Source organism: Leptosomus discolor, chromosome 1 (assembly GCF_034619465.1).
Source record: "Leptosomus discolor isolate bLepDis1 chromosome 1, bLepDis1.hap2, whole genome shotgun sequence".
NCBI classification, from domain to species: Eukaryota; Metazoa; Chordata; class Aves; order Leptosomiformes; family Leptosomidae; genus Leptosomus; species Leptosomus discolor.
The window spans coordinates 196,702,288-196,725,099 of NC_141391.1; the positions used below are offsets into that span (position 1 = coordinate 196,702,288).

General features: G+C 41.6%; 1 protein-coding gene across 1 annotated transcript; it reads right to left on the bottom strand.

Moving 5' to 3' along the window:
* Positions 1-1,034: 1,034 nt before the first annotated feature.
* PANX2 (pannexin 2) lies at positions 1,035-22,603 on the bottom strand. Its single transcript, XM_086473654.1, has 3 exons — positions 22,378-22,603; positions 3,290-4,741; positions 1,035-1,396 (listed from the first exon to the last, which is right to left on the bottom strand). Exons 1-3 carry the CDS (start codon positions 22,601-22,603, stop codon positions 1,035-1,037), a joined length of 2,040 nt encoding a protein of 679 aa, XP_086329780.1.
* Between the last annotated feature and the right edge of the window lie 209 nt (positions 22,604-22,812).

Here is a 22,812-nt window from a genome sequence, read left to right on the forward strand (position 1 = left end):
GGACATATGAGTCATCTCAGTGCCATCGATGGCCTTAAGTGTTTGCTGAATCAAGGACGAGCCAAGTCTGCAGGCTGAAATTCATAGACTTCTTTAACTGTGTGTTATTCGAAAACAGTTTTGCTGGTTTCATATTTTGTAAGATATTTTGTTATAACCTTCGTAAGATTTTTCATATCAGTGAAGCACCCATGAAAGTTTCTAACCTGGTTCATAAATACACTATGAAAAAATAAGCAGCTACAATGACTGTCTTCTACAGATTTTGCTAAACGCAACACCTGGTTTGAAAAGTTATTAAAGTAATTTTTCCCATGGTAAAATATATATAAAAAAATAAACTCTTAATTTCATCATCTTCCATCAAACATATAAGCTTGTTAAAGGGCGGGGCATACCTCAGGTATTTTCATTTATAAATGCAAGGGATTGAGTGTATCAATCTTTTTGCACTTAAATGCTGGTGGTAGTAAGGCCCTTTCAGCTAAGTCTCCATCAGGCCCAACATTAGTGAGCTAAAGAAACAAACAAACAAAAATTTTGCTTGCATATAACTTTTTCATAATCCTGAATTGAAAAAAAAAATCCTCTCTGCTTAGAAAAAAACATATTTAACTGCTGCCACTAAAAAAAGGTATACCTCACCTCCATGTTGTTTTAACTTTAATCAGTGATTCCAAATGTGAAGGATTTAAACACTCACTAAAGTTACTGTGGCATGCCATCAGACTTAACGCTCATAAATTGTGCTAACCCCCACTTAAATCAGGAAGCTATAGTCTAGAGCTAGAGCTAATGGTTGTCTTGGTGTTAAAGGTCTATTTTCACCAGATTTCCTTTATTCTATTTTGCAAATGACTGACACTGCTCATGATGTGATCCCAAAAAACCGTTTGGTGTAATTTCCAAAAGCTATAGTCCGTGTGAAAACTCTCCATGCTCATGCAGTGAATTGCATCGTTGGGGGGACCATGGTGCGCACTGCAGTGGTCTTGGGCCTGGCCACGAGGGCGCAGCTGTGCAGCCCGGGGTCTTCAGTACTCCACTGAGCTCACTATTGCCATTGGTTCATCAAACGTTGCCAACCTGATCTGTTTTGGGGTAGGGATGGAGAGAATTTCCCCTGTGTCAGTGGGTGAGTGAATACCATTGTCTATTATGTTTGAAACTTCCTCCTCGTGATCCTCGTACAGCGTGTTGATGTGCAGCAAAGGGTGGGCTGGGTTGCAGGTCAGCGCGGGTGTTGGCTCTGGCTTTACTTGGTTCAAAGTCATACTCGTGGCAGCAGCGGTTGTGGCTATATGGTTGTGGTTACATGTGACAAAAGCCCCAGCAGCAGGCACAGTTCTGCATGTCTCAGATGAGTATAGGATCTCTTTTGCAGGATGAGGGGTGTCTAAAAGAAAACAAAACAGACAGTTACAAGACAAGCAGTCTTTCCCCCTTCCAGTCCCTCAGAGAGGAGTGTCCTGAACCAATAAAAGCCACTGGCAGTTTTGCCACTGATTTCAGTGGGAGCAGGAATGGACCCCAAACCGAATTTTCTTGGGACCCTTTGAGAAATCCAACAGGGACTGTTTCAAAACAACAGGGTTGTAGGCTCAGGGAAACAGGACAAACAACAAATGGGTTTCATAAATCTCGCTCTTTTTTACGCATGCTCATGCTTCCTTATGTGAATGGTGTTTTCGTAAAATGAACAAAAAAACAACCGAAAAGTATCTTTTATTCTCCTCTACAGTCTGGCAAGTGTTTTATAAATGTTATGATTTAATGTTTTGACAAACATTGTGACTGTTGAAATCCACAGGATGGAATACAAAAAGCACTGATATTGTCAATGGGGAAAAACTAGTGGTTACACAACGTAAGCCACTTGTCTTTAGAAAGAACTCAGCAATTTGACATTAACTGATGTCTCTTTCCAGAAATTATAAGTCTACCTTACCTGATGGACTGCAATGTAGGTCTAACTCAAAAGGAAAGCTGAAAATTTTTAATGGGAATGGGGAGTAACAGAGCCCCAAAACTACAGTAATTATTTTTTGCCTTTAAAATATTCAAGCACTAATTTAGATGAAGGTAACTGAGACCAGAAAACCCCAGTAGTTTTGAGGAGTTGAAATCAGAGCAGGTGACTGGATAAGGAATGCTGTAGAATAGCTCACATGCACATCGGGGAGTCGGAGGGCTCTAAGGAGCATAGGGATTTGGAAGTGACAGAAACTTTTATACCTCAAATCACTTCTTTGCTGGGCAGTGGGGAGACGGTAGCTGTCAGTCTGTCGAAGCCCAGAGGGAGGTCTTAGCTTGTAATGAGATGAGAGCCATTGCTTTAAGTACGTACAAATCTTTCTGTAACTTCAACTGCATAGTGCTTCTTTCTTATGTCAGTAGCTTACAAAAATAAACAAGAAGATATCTATCTGTCTATCACTTTGCCTAATGCTTACATGGCTTTCCCCATTACTCTAGCACCTAATAATTACTGACATACTAGAAACACTCCTTTGAGGTAAGAAAAGGACAGGATTTCCAAGACACACACAGGAAACTGAGGCACAGAAAGAGCATCTGCTGCGAGGCCACATGGGAAGGGGATGGCAGAATTCCTGAATCCCTGACCAGCACCCAGAACTCAGACCATTCATTCTCTGGTCCACATGAGTCAAAGGGCAACTTAAAACATCTCTTGCATGAAGAACAGTATCAATGATCTGAGTTGCGATTTCCTAGGTGACAAACACGTGCCGACCCCTCAGAACGGGTAGTTAAAGAGAATTTTTTCTGTATTCTATAAATTTCTAAAGCAGGTAGCTTTAACTGCCATTAGCACAGTTCCTCACACACTCGTAAGTGGCTATTAGTGGTCAGAGTACTGGTCATAGACTGCGGCAGTTTCCATATGACTTCAAAATAAGGCATGTTTGAAATGTGCCAGGTGCTGGTGGAGAAGGAAGGGTATCATGGAGGCCAAACTCTCCTCATTTCCTTGGCAAGGCACGACCACATTTGTAATTGCGAGAATCTGCTTACATTTGAAAAATTACCTGCACCAACAGCCTGCAGGCTGATTTGTACAGCTCTACCTGTAATAATCCTTATCCTCCATATATACCAATCAAAGAGAGAGAACCTCTATTTCTGAGGCCTGCAAGCCCTAAGATTATTAGCTATCCCAGAATCTAGCAAGGTAGGTCAAGTAATTCAGATAAGCTTTTGAGTTCCTGAAGACTGCTATGCAAATTATGGTCTGTGGAAGCAGTACAGGCATCATGGCATACTGTACCTTTGAGAGAGGAGGTAACGTGTACTACGACATTCTCTTCCTGGTTTAAAAATCCACCCTCTTGGCTTTTTGACGTTGGCATCGAGGGGATGGCTTGAATCTCTGGCTTGGGCTTTTTGCTACTAAGTATATATGGATGAACGTCCAAGGAAAAGTGTCGAGTGTGTTTTTTTTCACTGCTTGTGCTTGGGATGGCGTTTGGCTCGGTTTTATGAGCGGATGATTGCTGTGAGGTTTTTGCAGCGGACTCTAACAAAGGAGCTATAAGGCTGTCTGTTGCTGTTTTTCTCCGCACAGGCTTCGGTTTTTCAGGTTTATGGTTTTCGACCTTCATAATGGCTAATTGTTCCTTGAATGGCTGCGGAAGGGGATTGGTAGTCGGGATCCATTTCATCTTCTTCCTTGGTCTCTTAATGATGAGCTGCTCGTTAGCATCAATGTCTGCTGGATCAACGCTTGGGTCTATCGTTTGGATCCCTGAATCACGCATGGTTGGAGTGGCATCATGATTGGACTGGGCCAACGCTGCAAGCAGCTGGCGTACCACATTGTCATACATCAGATCGCTTTCATTTGTAATAAAATCCAGACGGTTCAATGATTTTATGTGGTCCCGATTTTCATTGCAAAACATGGCCAAAATATTGATATCACAAAACTGGGACTTCTGCCACTGTTTCTTGGTCTTTATTCCAACTTTGTTCAGTTTATCAAATATGAAGTTTGACTTACGAAATATGAAGAGGTGAATTAAGTTGATAAGGATTATCAAGTTCATGAAGCAAAGGAGAACGATATCTACACCAGCAATAATCCGCTGGAGCTGGACAGATGGCAGTTTACAGTTCACTCTGATGTGCAATTTGGAGCTGCTTGTTTTGTCTGGAGGCTCTCCTAGTGCGCATGTAAATTCATTTTGCTTCTGTGTAGCATAGTAGGTGGATAAGTATGTAATTGGTATGATGCTTAAAAATATGATGAACAAATGTCTCGCAAGGTAAAGCTTAGCTAAAAAGTTACTTCGTCCTCTTCTTTCTAGGTATTTCTCAAACAAGTTTTGTTCAGGGCTTTTTTCCTTCTCTGCGTTCTCAATGATTTCTCTCTTCTCTCTCTCGGTGATCCCCGGGCCTTTGGACTGAATCTGTTTCTCTATTTTTGGTGCCCGCCCTTCAGCTGCGCGGTGGTAGCAGTTATCGATCTCCTGAAGCAAAAAATTAAGCTCTGAAGTCAGTCGAGTGGAGGCCAGAAATTCCCAGCCCAGAGCTGGAATGTACATTATCCCAGCAAAAGCCAGCAGTGCATAAGGTAGGAACTTATGCTCAAACAAGGAGGGCCAGTGGCTGGCATCAACTCCTGGCAAGGCATCTTTTAATTCTGTCCAACAATATCCTCTGGCATACAAGGCTTGATCGCGGGTGAAGTTGTGTGGTGTATAACAGTATATTGGCTCCTCTGTATAACAGAGAGAAAAGTCACTGCTGTGCATTTAACCTACAAAAGGAGCTCTGGAAAATAAACATTTCAAATTATATCAATTTTATTTTACTGTATCTTTACATGACCGTTAAGCCCTCCATGTCTATTAGACAGCTCAGCCTCCACACATCTTCATGAGCCCCCAGGCAAAACTATTCACCTGGAAGTTTTAGAATTAACCTGAGCTAGAAATGTCAGCAAGAAATAAGTATTTTCGTTTTAATTACCTCTCTGAGAAAAACATCCTAAGCAACTGTGACCTGAACTCTGTAAAGCTGAAAGACTTGATATCGACTATAGAGTAGCTGAGGATGCTATGTGCAAATGCTGAAAGACTCATTTAGGTGAAATTTAAGGTTCATCCCAGCTAAATATTCTTCTAAATAGAAAAAAGTTAAATGTAGCTGAGGCAATGTTTTTAATCCTTATTAACAAAGTCTATTAATTCAATATGGTAGAAAAAATTGAAACTTAAAAGACACACAAGCATTTAGTCAACTGTATCCCTCCCACCTAACACTCGAATTAAAGCATGACTGACCAGGACAGAATCTGGTGTGTTAGCTGTATTTATCACTATGAAAATTTACTTCTACATTTGAAACCGTAACACCTTTTTTTTTGGTGCCCATTTAAATAGTGGAACTTGCTGTCATCCAGTATTATGGAAGAAACAAATTCTGTGTGTCAGTAAAGCAATCAGACAAAGCAATGAAAGAAAAAGTACAGCAAGGATTATTAAATACACAGAGATGCAATTTTTCTCTAAGGACATGTTTAAGGCACAGGCTGCTGGAGAGTGGAAGGGTTTATCAAAGGAAGTAACACCACATGCTTGTCTATTTTAACACTCCTTCCTAAGCATTTGCTTTTTGCCACCATTAGAGACAGGATGTAGGGCTAAAAGGACTTTTGTCTTGACCCACTAGGTAAGTTATATTCTTATATAATTACATTTTTCTAGCAATATATGAAAGTAAGATAGAAAAACTTGCGAAAGCTAGAATAATATTAATTGCTTGAAGGACAATGACCATTATCAAAACACCCTCTTCAAAGAGGAAGACCATATTTTCATGTTTTGGCAGGTAGAACAAGGGGAAGATATTTTACAGTGTTCTGGTATAACTTTAAAAACTTCATAAAATGAGACCCATAGGAAGGAGGCATGTTCTCTTGAACTGAGAACTGCTGAAGAACCTGAAGCTTGCTCCAGTTCTGAACGCAGTCTACAATTCAGATCGAGAACAGCTCACTGGAAGACAGTGGTTGTCCTGTTCTCTTAATACAAATCATGAAGAGAAATAATAAAGTGTTATGTCATAAATAAAATAAAAATTAATAGGCAGGCAAAAAACTCTAATCCTTTTGGCTTAACAGAGGACTCCTTACTTGACCAACTGCTTCTCATATGCAAGCAAATCAAAAGCATTAACTAGTTCTTTGGTGAAATGTTGAGGTGTAAACCCCTCCTGTGACCTGCAGAGATCTACGTGATGAGGACTGCACAATTGTTTTGTTTTTGAAAGTGATTCAGTGAGGATTCTTTTCTAAAAATACAACCAATTTGAACAGAGTTGCTAGAACATATAGTTGCTTTGCTGTCCAAGACAGCACGTAAAGTGAGTAAGCCTTTCAAATTCTTTAAAATCACTTTTGAAGACTACTTTAAAATGATCTAGCTTCAACCTCAGAGGGGAGCTTAAAGCACTCCCATGTTACACATTTAGACTATTTTTGTATATTTACAGCCATGTGTTACACAAAAAATGCTCACTGACTCTTGTTTTCGGTAATTACATGCCCTCCCAACCCCATCCATGAAGGGATGCATATAAAAAATTACAAATCCTCCTATCAAAGATTTACCATATGATTTCCCAGATTTCACATTCCTATGTGAAAATGTTCCCATGTGGAAAAAAAAGGCAAAGATGCATGGTATGTTTCTCATAAACACAAATATTTTGAATTGGGTGTCCCTAAGCTCAGTAGAACCTGGCAATATGAAACCTAGTTTGCTGTGACATACATGGGTATCAGCATACTTGGCAAGACAGCAACAAGTATTCACATAAATCATCCATAATGATTATTTTTTGATTCATGTATCAGTTGCTACTACCAAATAAACTGTGAACAGTTCTCTTCAACTCTCTTCACTGAGATCTGAAAGCTCAGGTGACTTCTGCCAAAATTGTATATATACAACAATAAAATATATATTTATTTTATAAACAGAAAAACGAAAGAAATTGAAATGTCTTAACATTTACATTTATCTTGGACAGATCACTTGCAGACTAACTCTGCACCCTGTCTATTGCCACTGCTTCAGTGAAAAAAAGACTGAAAAGCTTCACGACTCCAGTCTGGATTGAACAGCTTCCTTAGAGGCTACTTCAAAACCGGGGCTGCCCAGCCCAGTAAAGAAAGCAAATGTCATTTTACAGGAATTTGTTTGCTTTTCCTCTGTTTACATTTTTCAAGCTGCTCCCATTGCCTGGTAAGTTGTGAGAGATCTCTAATTCATGGGAATTACTGAGCATGGTGACTTCTGTTATATGCCATGTGAATCCAAAACCCTTCAGATGAAACTCTATCCGCAGTGAAGCCAGTGGGATTTCTTATAACCTTTGAAGTGGAGGCAGTGGGGTTGCAATGCAAATTTATTGAAACGGTATCTTCTAATATGTTCGAGCGATACTCAACTGTCAGTGAATGCCACTAATTTTGGTAAAGTTACTCCACAGGGGAATTTAGCTTAACCTTCTCAGCACAGGACTTGACTCATGACGCATAGCATCAGCTCATTCATCTAGAAAACAGTCCAGACAATGGAGAAGAGAGGACAATAATTCAAAGCAAAAGACTAATTTAGCTATTGCCTGGAGAAGCCTGTCTCTCTTCATTCCCAAGAAGCTGCCAAGCAAGATCACCACTAGGTTTGAGTTAGCTTTTGTAAATGCTCCTTCTCAGGCGATGCCAGGATTTTACCTTGCATTTAACGCCATGAAGGTGTCTGATCCCATCACAGCAGACTACGGACCTGTTTGTCCTTTACCACAATCTGCATCAATTAGGAATAAATGAAAAAGAAAAGCATCATGTCAATGACTAATGTTGTGTATTATGAAAGATGGCAGTAACATAGAGCTGGATCTCAATGTGCAGATCTGATGAGGATGGGGGAGTAACAAGTGGTTTTCACACATACAGCTCACGCTAGCTGCGAGGGCCCTACTTAACACACAGTTTCAAGAAGGCACAGCAGATGTATTTTTTTATTTTACAATGCACTCCTGATGGGCAAATAGCACTAAAAAAGACTGTTAACAGTGTTAAAATCATAGCTCTGACATTGGATCATGCAATATAAAAAAAAGTATTTGCTTTTAACTTTATATTCATAAATACAAAGACATTCTTGTTTCACCCTGAAAATCCTCAAGCAGTTTAGGAAGTTCTTTTTCATATAAACATTCCAGGCACCATGAAGTGCAACTTTTTCCCAAGACTCTGCAGTTTAATTGCATATGGAGGAACTGTTCAACTGTGTAGGAAAAGACAATAGAGTAAGATGCTGTAAGGAAAAAAATTTTAAAATCTTAGGGGACATTATTATGACTGAGCAGATTGGTTGTCTTCTCAATGTTGTCTAGGCTTAAGCCCATAAATCTAATCTCCCTCCACTCTCCTTGATAGCTACATTCTTGTAAGCCCAGGAGACAGAAACTCCTACCAAAAAAACAGAGAACGAGGTCATAATCACCAAAATAATCTTTTGCCAATTCTAAACAATAATAAAAAGGGTGGGCATGTCTCTGTGATCTCCCCACAGGTGCATATGCATCAAAGGCAAAAAAAAAGTAAGATAACTAACCTGCCATCGCTATTGGTGGCTGGAATACTAAACTCAACTTGTCTGCATTAAATGTGATAGGCTTACTGTGAGATTTTTAGCTCTGATGCTCAGAGTAAAATCTCAGTAAGTTCAAAGTCCGAAGGTCGGCCCTGAGGTCTACCTAGACAAATGTGTTAACTGCATGCCAGAATATGAAGTTCAACACGGTTTCAGAAAAAAAATCACTAGGAATACCGAAGAACAAATCCTGTCTTCAATAATACTTACCTACATTCCCAGGAAATGTTCCTTTTATGTAATTTTTAAGAGACTAAGTAACCCTGTGCTAATGCTGTGCAGAAACAATTACTACACCGGAAAAAAAGTCCTTGATGTTAATATAATATAAAGTATATTACACTTTCTCTTATACTGACTTGAGTATAAAGATGCATACCAGGAAGCTTAGCTTCCCTTTTTTTGATACTATTAGATGATCAGAGGATCACTACATCAGACGTTTTCAATAGCTGTACACAAATACATTTTATCCTGCTCACTGTGCACAGATCCACAAAACTAGTCTCACGGATAAGGTATGAGAGACCCTCACTATATTTTTCAGACATGCAAAGAAGATGAAATAATCAATGCAGAATTACTTAGTCAGTTGTGTAATATAATTGATTGGGTTATGCCACTTGAAAAATTAAAATCCTGTGACAGCTAAGTTTTTTCACGTGCTCCATTCTGTACTATCTCATCCCATCAGTTTAAGTACTACTTAAATGGAGAAAAATGACTTGCAGGAAGTATTGTGGTCCAATGAACTTACTTTAGGGGAATGAAAGAGAGTACATGGTTGCAAGAAGATAGCCAAGGTAGGCAAAAGGATGAAGGAAGGGGCTGTGCTCAAAAAACTCTTACAAAGCATCTAAACAGTATGGAAAGGAGTGGAGGCAACGCATGGAAGCTAGGAGCTGCCAAGTCTGCTGTCTGTTAATAAAGGCCCCAGGAAATGCTTGTGGGCTTCCTGCAGGCACAGGCTCCCACTCCTACTGTTCCCAATCTAAGGTCAGTCACCACCTTTCAGTGGTTCTCCAACCTCGATATATTTCAGCATATGTTCAACTGCCCCCTTCAAGAGGCGCCGATTTGAACATTGTTTGTCAGGCTGCGAGTGCCAGGCATGAAAACATGTTAGATAAATAAATCCTGCTTAATTTCAACCAGGAGACACAATACTGTCAAGTTCTGAAATTCCTTCAAGCAATTCCTCAAGGCACCTGGGGTGCTGAGGTTTGGGGTTGGAACTTCTGTGAAACTTCCCCCTGCAAAAACGAATCTCAGCTCTGGAAATGGTGTTACCAACGGAAAAATTTGTTCACTGCTGTTCTAGACCATTCCCTGAAGTGAATCATGAAAATGCTAGAAGGAACCTCAGAAGTTACCGAGTCCCACACCCCACACAAAGCAGGGTCAAGACTCAGTTCAGACCAGCTTGATTAGGCCTTTGCCAGTCTGAAAACCTCCAAAGATGGAGACTATATAAGACAACCTGCTCCAATGTTTGATTGTCCTCAAGATGAACTTGGGGTTTTTTTAGGTCATGTACAGCAGGAATGGTTGATTCATGCAGGAAAAATTTTTTTCACTTTTGAGAAATGGACATTTCCAAGAATGAATGTAATGGCCAGCTGCACTAGGAACACATCAGGTAAAACATGGCTAGAAGGCTACCATTGCAATATGAGCAGCTAAAGCTCAGGCCCCAGTTCTGCATCTCAATCGAAGCAAGAGATATCAACAGCACCGTTCACCAAGGAGGCTGTGTGTGCGCACACGTGCATGGCGGTGTGTGTGTTTGCCTATCTATAAAAAAAGAAACCTTGCAAAAAAAAAACCCGCTGGTGCACGGTACGCAGAAACAGCACTGTCAAGAGGACATGATGAAGCTGGTTGGTATGTATCACTATTATCTTTGCAAAGTTAATTTTTCACAAGTCTTCCTGGGAAAGCGAGTGAATTGCATCAAAACCAAACACTCACTTGCTCCTTCAATATAAAGATAACAATGCCAACCTCTTAGTATTCAACACTGTAAAAAATTAGACCTGCTCCTAAAAGACTTAAGTGACTTCATGCATTGGGCAGTTCCTTTGAAGCCAATGGGATTACTAACAGTGCATAAAATCTGACATGTGCATGTCTCTTTGAAGGAGCAGTCAATTTCAAGCTTCTAAAATATTATTATGAGCAAAAGTTATTTAAATAAATATGTACAACACATTTGCAATGCTTTTGGTAGAGATTAAAAAGTAAGAAAAGGAAATATTTGTAATAAACAGTACACGTCCCTATACAAAAGGGCAAACGACTTTTCACCATCTCTCATATGCCCAGCGAAATAAAGTATATTCACCCAAATCAAAATATAAACCATAATAATAAATTGTGTATGTCTCCCGTGACCTCCAGCTTTTAGAACTTGTTCTGGAAAAAGAAATCACACCTCATTAATCTTCCAACTGAATTGCATGATTTAGTGCATTCTAGTGCAGTAATTTTGTAATGCAGAAGGAATAGCACAATTTTCTAACAGCAGACAGAAAAAAAAGGAAAAAAGGAACCCAGTTTTCAGAAAATAGAACTCAAAAATGAAAAAAGACAAAAATTCTTGTGCTTGCTACACCAAGACAAAGGTCAGTATGGCTCTTGTGCAAAAAATTCTTTGAGGCTCTAGGAGTAACTGCTCAGCCTGACCATGATGGCCCTACATTGGGTATAGGCAGCAGAAGTGGTGCTCAGGTGCTGCCAAACAGGCTGGATCTCCCTGCTCCTGGACCAGTGCCTTAACCCTCATGCTGGAGACCTGAGTTAAGTATCAGGTGAGTATACTGATAAGTATACTTACCGAGTTAAACATACTATGACTCACCCTGGGCCGAGCGCTTCCTAGCCATTGGCTTTCTGCCCTCTTGAAGAGGGCTGCTAAATCATCCTCGTGCTGGTGCCCAACCTGCCCATGAAGAAAAGCTGGCATTCCAGTTAGTTAAGTTCTCTGAAGGACTCCTCGTATGGTCCTCTCCACTTGACTCTAAGGAGAAATTCAGTGTTCAGGTAGAACCTCTGAATCTCCTTGCCCATCAGATGCCAGAACACATGTTTCTAACAGCCAAGATAAATGAGAAACTCCCTGAATTCAGCAATAAATGCCAGTTTTTGACAAGGGTAGTCCTTATCATACTGCCCTCCTTACATTGTGTGACATACGTGTAAGCAATCAGACATACATGCCTCGTTCATCTTGAGTACTAAAAGGATTGCACAAGAAAGCAGGTAGCAAACTGTTTATTTTGAGAAACAGAAATAATTTATTTAGTAGTTTTCAGCAATTTTTAAATGGAAAAGAAATGTCCTGGATCCTCTTCTTTCTGGAAAAAAAGAACAAAAAACATTCACATTACTGAAGCAGAAAATGCAGTCTAAGGAAGTATAACAGTATCTAAACAGTATACAGGTTTTCCACCTCAGTCACACAGTCCACAAGGAATACGTAACTCTCTACTTTGAATGTGATTTTAACAAATGCCATCTGATACCCAAATTAATTCACAGCCAAAGGAAAAACTCCCTTAACTGGTTTATTTCAACTATTTTATTTAAAGGTTATTTAAAGGTTAGAAATTAGTACAGCATGAGGATGGATTCCTAAAATTACTTTTGTGTATCAACTGCAGTCATACAGTCCTATTTAACTCACTGAGTTTACTCATACGAATAAGAAAACATTCATCAAACTAAGCCTTAACTTAGCAAGCTAATTATTAAGAATTACTACTTTTATCAAAACAAAAAGACAATACCTTTACCTTTCTTAGGGAATATTCTTTCCAAATCTGAATATAGGTTCCATGCCCATGAAGTCTTCCTAAGGTACAAATTTCTCCATGATCAACAAGGTAAGGTATAGCCTTTTTTGCCCACTCTCTGAAACCACTTGTCCTGTTTAAGAAAAAAATCTTGACAAGAAAGTCCCTAAAGAAATGAGTCAGGAAACCACTGCTGCTAGTAAGATTTACTGGCCCATACTCTACAAGGATTAGTCATAACGGGTGAGATGCAGATATGCAGTGTCAAAGACTGATAGGTAATGGGTTCCCCACAGGGGTAACTGCAACGTAAGGGCAGCAGCAAGTGTCCCCGTATTTACAATTTGGGTCTTTTTTACTTGCAGGACTACTGCTTGAACTGCACATAATTTGGATCTGCCGAATCCATAAATTAGTAATGCACTTTCCTAGTGTATATATAAATTTACAGAACTATTCTTTCCCACTGTAATAAACACTGGCTCTTCTAAAAGTAGCTGGTATGCTGAAGTTCACTTAGGAGCAATCAAAGGCTTAAAGACTTGTAACGCCTGCCCAGGTTATTCAGGAGAGAAAGATACCTACTCCTACTTGGTTGGTATGTTGAAGTCTGTTGGAGAAGGCTATTCCAGAAATGGCAACTGTTACAGAGAAGGTGCAGAAACACCTAAATGAAATCCCTTAGGCTGCTCCTACAGAGGAATGTTTCCTCAATAATGAGCTACCATCCCCCGTGTGATGGCCACGCAGTACGGTGGCAACATTACTGGAAAGAGAACTTATTTACAGTGACTGTACTGTTAAACATCACTAGGAGCAGTTCTTCATGTGCTCAAGAGAGCTCTGTGAGAAAACAGAAAACACCTGGAAGGAAATTACAATGCTTATATTCACACCTACAGGTATGTTTCTTTATTACAACCTTGCTTTGCAGTATGTTGATTTGAGAGACGGTTAGATCTGAATTTAAAAGAACGTATTCTTCGAAATACAATAAATGACATTCAGCCATGCAGATAGTCCTACAAAAGAGACCTGAATAATACTTCCTCCCAAATTTAGCCCTTACATGAGGAAGTGAGTGGAATTTTGGTGATGTACAGATCATCTGCATAGGAGAAGTAATGTGTGAAAATAAGTGTTTCAATGTTTTCCAAAGATCAAAAAAATATTTTTGGGCAACTCAGAAATTCCCCTCTAGAGGTGGAACCCCAAAGCAAACACACAAGCACTGGACACTATGATAATGTGGACCAGAGTAACAGATGAAGCAAACTGCAAGAACATGTAAATGCCAAAGTGAATGAATTATGAAAATCCAGTGAAACTGATGAGCACAGACAAGAGTGGCCTCTGAATTCAAGGGTCAAGTGGAAAATACAAACACAGGAAGCAACAGGAAACAGCAGGTTTGTTCTTCTGCATTATTGTTATTTAATGATTAGAAATGAAGAAGATGGCTTGTATTAAGTACATCTTGGCATAAACAGAGCACCCGGAGAACTTGTATTGAAAAAGAAGAAAACCACCAATAGTTAACTCATTAGGTAATTATGTTATTTTAATAACATAGTATTTTGGAGGCAGAGATGCCTGGTCTATTGCTTTCTGGAAAACTGGTTCCTCCATGTGTAGAGAAATTTGATTTTGTAAAGTATCAGAACTGTTGTGATCTATCATGACAGAGCCAGGAGAATCAGCCTCCCAAGGCTCCCAGGTGCTCTGCCAGCTCCAGCGGGGAGGTCTGCTGCTCTCCTGAACAGGTCATGGAAGATAAGGCACCTCAGTCTCAAAATGCTGAAATAATTACTTCAGCATATAACTGAAGTGTTCCAGAAATAGTCACTGAGCTCTCAAGCTGCAAAAAACACACCACGCATCTCAGCACCTGGCTGCGTCGCTGCTCTGGTAACTTAGAATCTGCACGACAGGCATGGTGCCAGTGAAGAAAAGCAAACAAATCCCCAAACCTTGCTATTATAATGAACTGCTGCATTTCCCAGTTCAAATGCAGGAGTATAATACAGGCCTGGGACAAAATCCCTGATGATGGAAATATCTGCACTGATTTCAGTGTTTTTCTTAGAATAAATCCTGTATCATGGGAAACAAAGAGAATCTTTGCAAGAATCATGCCAGTCTACTGCAAAATTATTCAGCTTTTGTAATCAAACCTACTGAAGGTGCCCACTGCAGTAATTTTTCATGCTGACAGAACCCCAGGAACTCAGTGATGATGCAGATTCTTCTTGAAGAGTTTTACAGTTCTAAGAAACAGTACAAGCTTAGACTACTTCTAGATCATGGATGCATAATTTCTACCCAGTTTAGGGAGAAAAAAAGCTTCAAAATAATTCTGGGTAGCTTTGAAAAACAGTCTTGACCTTACTCTTATTTATTCACAAGGTTTCCTCTTGACTAAGATAAATGAATTAAGTAGCTTTTAAACAAAAATATTTTGGACCATCTGTTCAAATTGTTGAAGTCATCTGAAAGCATGTACGAAGCTAAATCTCACCCACATTTTGGACCTCTTCACATACGTGACACCTGGGAAGATGAAGGGTTTAACAGTGCAAACAGAGTCACTACATTTCATATGAAAAAAAGATGTATATGTGTCAATAAAGTTAGAGAAATGGAATTAATGACAGAAAACTATCTGTAGCTGCTAGGAACTGCAGTGGAACGATTATACATGAGACTCATGCATTTCCTCAAGATTACTTTTCCATTTAACATTCAAATGTGTAACCACAAATCTTCAAATGACCCAAGGAAAGCCAGCTTGCGTATCTTGTGCACACCTTGTGTTTGTGCGCGTGTGTGTGAATTGCTCTTACCCTTTGGGAAAAATTCCATCAGCAGTGCAAACAGCCAGTGGCTGAACTGCAGCCAGCCCGTGGTTGCTTGTACTATTTCAGTTCTTTTTAATACATGATTAGAAAGCACTTAAACACAAGTGGTACTGAGACACTCCTTAAATTCTCTCATCACAGCTAATACCACCTCAGAACCACTTTCTGCACTGGTGTCGTCATGTACATAAAACAATCTGGCCCTGTACTCTTAGCGCTAACAATAGTCACTTGGAAAAATGTCATCTTCACTTTCTTCTTTTGTGTGGCTTTAATTGCAGTTAAAGAGAAAAAATGGAAAAGGAAGCCATCAAAAGCCATCTAATAGGTAAGTCACATTAAGTGAGCATGTGTAAATATGCTGGCCACAACTTGAAACGGAAAAAAAAATTAGAAAAGTTGACCAGAAATACAAAATAAAACCGCATCTTATAATAATCTTCAACATATACTATTTCAAACATATTGTAGGGTGAAATGCATAAAAAGACACTGAACTCACGCATATACTGTACTACACAGTGAAGTAAGCATTGCTTATGCAAAATGATTACAAATCAGAAAAGGAAACAAAAACTTGAACTGACCCTTCAGTCATTTAACTTACTGTCTCCTTCCATTACTTCCTCATGAGAATTTTCTAGCAGAAGGGTGGTAGAGGGCTGAGCTACGTAACTGCTAAGAGACATAGAAATACAGTATTTATGAGCAACTTTTTGGTATTTTGTAGGCACTGTTTTATAAACCTAGCAAGAAAATCAATGCCAAAGCTTGGCTTTTGACTAAAATATAAAAATCATCTGGATGACTGTTTTGCTTTAGTTTAATAAAGTACTGGTATTTAACAGCTTCTGAGGGAAAAGCAAACATGACTGCAATACAGAAAGAACAATTCACTGTGAATAGAAAGCATGAGGCATTATATAAGAGGGATATGACTTAGCAATCCCTATAATTGATGACATCAGTCCTAAAGCTTTTGAAAATTTGGAGAACAAAATATTTCAGTATCATGAAAATAACACATAACAGAAACAGCAACGTATTCTCCTTTGGGGCCCACCACTCTGGTGTCCCTTACGCAGAGAACCTCCCAAAGACACAACTGATAGTGTTGCTTCTGAACACAGCATAACACTGAACTGGAATATTTCGACCACTTAGTAAAAACATTAACAACATGAACAAACTAAGCAGCGTATCATGAAAGCCAAGTATCTCTTCGTCAACTGGACTGTAGAACGGTGCATGGAAATTCAGCAAATGCCATGTTTCACTACAAAAGGCTGCCACTCGCTGCCAGTAGCATCATCATTCACGGAGGACAGAATACAGCACTTGCTGGTGAAGACCAGTATTAAGTACCCAACAGCATCCTACTCATGGCTGTGGTCTGTGTGTACTAGTTCCACGGTAAAAACTGGGAGGGGAAAGGAAAGGATGAAAACCACATGGAACACCGAACAGACTCACTTCAAACCGATAATGAATATTCCAGTCTAATAATACTCAGCATTCTGTGCATTTTAGAAAGGAAGCGAAAATGGAAAGGCAGCACATTAACAGACCAATCCCTTTCTATCTAGACCCGTACCTCCCCAGACTGACCACACCTTGACAGCAGATACTGAAACATCATCGCTAAAAACAACTGCTGAACACGGACACAGGCTGTAGCTGGACTAGAACTATCCTGGAGCCTTACCTACTCACATTTAATAAAAGTTTTGTGCTTTTCAATTTTTTCTATAAATATTAATCTAAGGCTAGTCTGCTTCAATATGAAAACACTTTAAATGCTTTCTTTAAAAATAAATACAGAGATAAATAAATAAAAAAGAACATCAAAGCCTTTACTGTGGCAAAGGGAACAATCCAGCAGCTCCAACACAGATAAAACGAAAGGACAAAAGTCACAACCTATACTTACAGGCTTACAATTTGCTTCTCCACCAGCCAGCATCTGGTATAGTCACCTATTCCTGCACTGGGACAGCACAGTACTACAAAATCTGAACTCTCAGTTCATATTTGTTGTATTTTACTTCTAGTTTGCACAGGAATAACTAAGTGTTCAAGCTGCTAAGGAATGAGTCAGGCTTCTGGATCTTCAGGTATGAGAAATCAAATCTCTAACGACCCAAATACAAGCATGGACCTTTGCAAAGCACTGCATGTAGATTTGCATGAGTGCTCCAGCAGATGCCTAAGAACCTGTAGGGTATAATGGGGATCATGTCACTGTTCTGACAGAAATTCAAACAGACTAGTATTCATATTTAAATAAAGACATTATTTTCTATCTTTAAAGCAGTAATTTCTAAACAAAAACAGAGCAAACTGAAGTAAGCTCCCTTGTGACTACCAACGGCATGCACTGCTATTCCCAACAAGACCATTGCTACAGGAGAGGTTTCCTGTAGCCTGTGCTGCCTTCTGTAGGCACCTCCGCCAGGGCTGAGCGCCCTGTGGCTCCAGAAAACCAATTCCACTTAAATACGGATCCATCCACTGGGTAAGAGAAACACACCTCCAAAACTCATCCTTTTTATCTTCAAGGTCAACATACACTGGCCCCTAAATACAGGATGTCCTGCGTTTATATGAAGTCTGTCCATGGGTGAGTTTTAGAAATGGAAACAATATTCATCCTTCTCTTGTGGGTACTCTTTGCGTGGGGTAGCTGCCTACTGCTCCTAAATGACCTTATGATCATCTTATGCCCAGTAAAAATATGGCAAATGGATTTATTTTAATTAACTTTCTAGGAGTGTCCTCTCTGGAATCATACAGGTTCGTCTGAAAAACAATAAAGGAGAATTGGGAGACTCAGAAATGACAATGTGAGAGTTTAGCTGAGTGACTCTCTTTTCTCTCACAAAAGAAAGTTTAGGAAGCACAAAGAAGGGCTGTACACATTTCTTCGCAGAGGGGCCAGTGCAACAACTGTATCTCACTGCAGCCATCAGGGTGAAGCCCTGTCCCCATTGAACTCAACAGCCAAACTCCTACTGACTCCTTTGCAGCCTGAATTTAACTCTCAGAAGCACATTCTAGCAGTGCGCATGCCCTGCGCCTCCCCACTGTAGAGAGCTCAATTTCACCCAAAATGCACTGCTATCTAGTAGTGAAATTTGGAAACAAAATTTTATCTCCCAATAAATTTTGGTTATGTTATAGATTCATTTATAGGGCAAAAGTGGACCAGGGATGACAGCCCATTTTTTTTAACAATGAGTCAGACTTGTAAACAAGGAGTGTGGCCAGCAGGTCGAGGGAGGTGATTCTCCCCCTCTACTCTGCTTTTGTGAGTCCCCACCTGGAGTACTGCGTCCAGGTCTGGGGTCCCTGGTACAAAAAAGATCTACTACAGCAAGTCCAGAGGAAGAACATGAAAATGGTCAGAGGGCTGGAACACCTCCCCTGTGAGGACAGGCTAAGAGAGTTGGGGTTGTTTAGCCTGGAGAAGTGAAGGCTCCAGGGAAACCTTATTGCAGCCTTCCAGTACTTAAAGGGGGCTTATAAGAAAGACAGACTTTTTACCAGGGCGTGTAGGGACAGGACAAGGGGCAACAGCTTTAAACTGAGAGGGAAGATTTAGATTGGACATGAGGAAGAAATTCTTCACTGTGAGGGTGGTGAGGCACTGGAACAGGTTGCCCAGAGCAGCTGTGGCTGCCCCCTCCCTGGCAGTGTTCAAGACCAGGCTGGATGGGGCTTTGAGCAACCTGGTCTAGTGGAAGGTGTCCCTGCCCACGGCAGGGGGGCTGGAACTGGATGATCTTTAAGGTCCCTTCCAACCCAAACCATTCCATGGTTCTATGACACACACAATAGAAGAAAAACCCAATACCTAATTTAAAGCCTTTTATAACACATTGAGTTCAGCTGGATTGTGATTTATTCAGAAAAAGAGCATAGTATCTGCTAAACAATTAGGTCTTGCCTTTTATGCTACTAAAACTGAAATTTGTGATTTAATTTCTCAAAAGCGATGTAAAGATCAGAGCACTCCAATACAAGGACAAACAATCACATGAATGGCAAATGCATTAATCTAAACAACGACTTTGCCCATGGCAATTAAACAACATAATTAACTAAAAAACCTTTATCTTCACCCATAGGCAAACTACAGAATACAATATATTATAGTACAGACACAATGATATTGAAGGTTATTAATTATCATCTTCTAAATAAACAACACACACTATCTTGTCCTGTGTTGTGGAGCTGAACTCTGCTTCACTGCAGCCCTGGGCCCCAGAAGGCTCAGCAGGGCCCTGGGATGCAATGATGGTGGGGTGCCTTCTGTACACCCCCAGGGCAGGATGCCCATGCTGCTTGGCCAGGCAGCTCTCAAGGCACTTGCACTGGACTGTACAGTAGCTGTTGACTATACTTTAAGCTATGCCTGATCCCACACACTCAAAGGTAGATCAGAGAAGTACATAGGCTTTTATCTCCTGTATGGACTAATCATGCAGACTCTTCCAATCCAGAGCAAAAAGTTCTGTGAGAAATTGCTGCTTTTTGATCACTACACTTTTATGTCTCAAGTGCACACACCACTGTTTCATGAGCTTTACCAGCAATGATTAAATAAGATGGTATAGACCCCAGAAAAGGGGGTTGTTGTCAGTTTAGTGGCATGATGGTAGCTTTCCATGGCTTGCACTGGGTATCATTAACACAAGTAGGAGTAACGGTAAGCATCAGTTTTTATTTCCTATTCTGAAGCAGTAACTGCTGCACACAAAGGCCCAAAGTAAAGTTTGGGAAGTTACTATGATATTCACAACCAAAGAGGCAGCAGGAACCTTACTCCATTTTTTCAGCAAAGTTTGCACTTTTCATACCTATTACTTGAATTGCACACGGGGAGCAGTACCCAAAGCCAGCAAACAGACATAGGGTTTTAAAGATCAACGGCAGTGCACGGGTAAAACGCAACACAAACAGCAGAATCAGGAATAAGCATGTATCCAGATGGACTACTGTTACCGCCGCTGTCAGTGTCTCTGGACAAGCTTGACTTAGTAAAGAAGTCTCAGTACATACTGGTTTGGTACAGAGTCTAACTGCAGACCATCTGAACAAATGCATGACATCATGTGACAGAAGAGCGTAGTCCCACATTTTTGCAAAGACGTAAGGGTGTTTTCTGTGTTGCCTTGTAAGCTTTGCCCTGGCAGGACACAATAGGTTACTACCCTGTATCTTCCTGGGTCAAAGGAGCACAAACATCTGTAAGCAGACACACACAATACTGCTTTTGGTACTTCTGAAAAACAAATTCAGACACAACCATCAGCCTGGAGAATGGTCTTCCACAGCATAAAATAAACTCAAATGCAGAAATTCAGTAGACTTCCTGTCTTCCACATACTTGCACGGAGGACCACTGTTTAGACTTGCAGAGGGACATCCACTGCATTAATCCCAGTCTCTAGACTTGAGGCTTCCTGCGCAATCTGCAGTCCCGGAGGACTTGTTCATATAGAACAAGTTACTGCCGTCTGCACAGGCAGTGAGTCATCAAAGGACTTCTACTGGAAAACTTGCACAATGCAAAGGAACACACATGAAGGGGCGTGCCCTTTCCTGCACCCAAGGTTATCTTTAGGCATGCTGAGGTCCAAACCTGTACAGCTCAAATAGCACGAAGGCACACATATAGGTATGCGGTCTCGTGAGCTTCTGCAGGATTGCCTTCTTACTAGTTTACTTCTCCACAAACCAAACAGAGGAAAGGATCCCCAAATTTTTGAATTCTACAGAAGATCCCTAAAGGTGACCTTGAATCCTGCCTTTCAGTTGCTATGAAGAGGCAGTTTTCAGATGTTTAGCAAGCTCAGCATGCCCTGAAAATACAGCCTCTTGGAGATAGCTCCAGATGACCGTCCAAAAAAATGAGGCTCTTATCATTAACTGCGGCTGAAGATCTTGAGCTATGTAACTCTATGTTTAAAAACTGAGGTAGACTGAAAAAGTTTTAGCTATAATTAAGATAAATCTCAAGACTCCATTTGCAAGTAATTATTCTTCTAGGTAATTTATCTCATAACGAAAACAAGTATAAGGATACATAAGCGTTGGAAGTCAATCCCAAAGCAGTGTGCAAAGCAATAGCCTGATTATGGTATGTTTAAACTGATTGAATACAGCAGATTCCCACTAACCTCACGAGCTACAGACTGCCAGGTCAGTCCTGTATATTAAAGCACTAATAATTTCACGTGCATCTTCAGTATGGAGCTTCAGGGAACCTTAAAAGCAGTCATGCACTGGCAGCTATGCTCATCAAGCCTGTACTTCATAAAGTAAAACAATGCTTACACATGGCCTAATGGCCCGAAAGGCATCCTAACAGTTTACTGGGTCAGTAATTTTCAAGGCTCATCAAAACTTGACGTTCCTAGACTGGAAGGATGCCGCACCGGCGGTGACGGGCAATCAAACCAGGCTTTTTGAACTGTTACTGGCTGTATGCAAGATGCAGGCCCTCAACAGACCCCAGTGATTTTGTCACAGTAAAGCAAAGCACAGTGTCGTCCATATATCCATCCTATCGGTCTCCATGAAAGCACTCGCCTCTCCCTAGCAGGCCAGTTAAACACTCATGTTGTAGGCGCCTGAATTACCATGAGGACAAACGCCTGAAGCCAGTCAGTGTCCAGCTCACGACCTGTCCAGGATCCACCTTAAGGCACACAAACCCACCCCCCGTGTCACCCGCACCCGCTCTCGGCTGCCACAGGGCCCTGGGCACCTCGGTCGCTGCCTGCAGGCCAGCACTCGCTGAGTGAGTGGGGTCCCCTGCCCACCACTGGGGAAAGGCGCTCCCCTCCCTGCCGAGGCGAGGGGCGGCAGCTGCCTCCTCAGCGCTGGTGGCCGCCATCAGGGAGCGGCCGCCGCCGTGACGCCCCTGCCCGCCGAGGTGCGAAGGCGAGGGGCGGCGGCTGCCCCCTCAGTGCCGACGGCCCTGCCCGCCCCGCCCCGCCCCGCCCGCTGAGGGCGTCCCGCCGCCCTTACCGGCGAAGTTCTTGGTGAAGACGAGGGTGACGAGGAGGATGGGGATGAGGACGGTGCCGATGGTGACCACGCGGTCGAAGGGCAGCTCCAGCTTCAGCTGGAGGAGCAGAGCCGCCAGCGCGCCCGCCTTGTCATCCTGCTGCCCCGGCAGGATAAGCTCCTTCAGCTTCTCGCCCGCCAGCAGCGCGGTGGCCATATCGGGGTGGTTATCGATGATGTGTTGCATAAGCGGCGGCGGCGGGCGGCCTCACGGGCCTCCCCGGGGGCGGGCGGCGCGCTGCGGCGGGCTGGCTGCGGGCGGCGCCCGCCCGGCCTGCAGGGACAACACCGACAGCGGTGACGGCGGGGCGGCGGCCGGGCTCCCCCGCCGCAGCAGCAGCACGTCCGGGCTGGCGGGGCGCGGGGCCTGCCGCTACCCCCGGCCTCCCGCCGGGC

Excerpts from the sequence above, each read along its gene's own strand:
- PANX2 (XM_086473654.1), bottom strand. The coding sequence starts at position 22,603 with ATGCAACACATCATCGATAACCACCCCGATATGGCCACCGCGCTGCTG. Across the intron at positions 4,742-22,377 it reads CTTCACCAAGAACTTCGCCG|AGGAGCCAATATACTGTTAT; the intron begins GTAAGGGCGGCG and ends TCTGTTATACAG. Across the intron at positions 1,397-3,289 it reads CGTTACCTCCTCTCTCAAAG|ACACCCCTCATCCTGCAAAA; the intron begins GTACAGTATGCC and ends GTTTTCTTTTAG.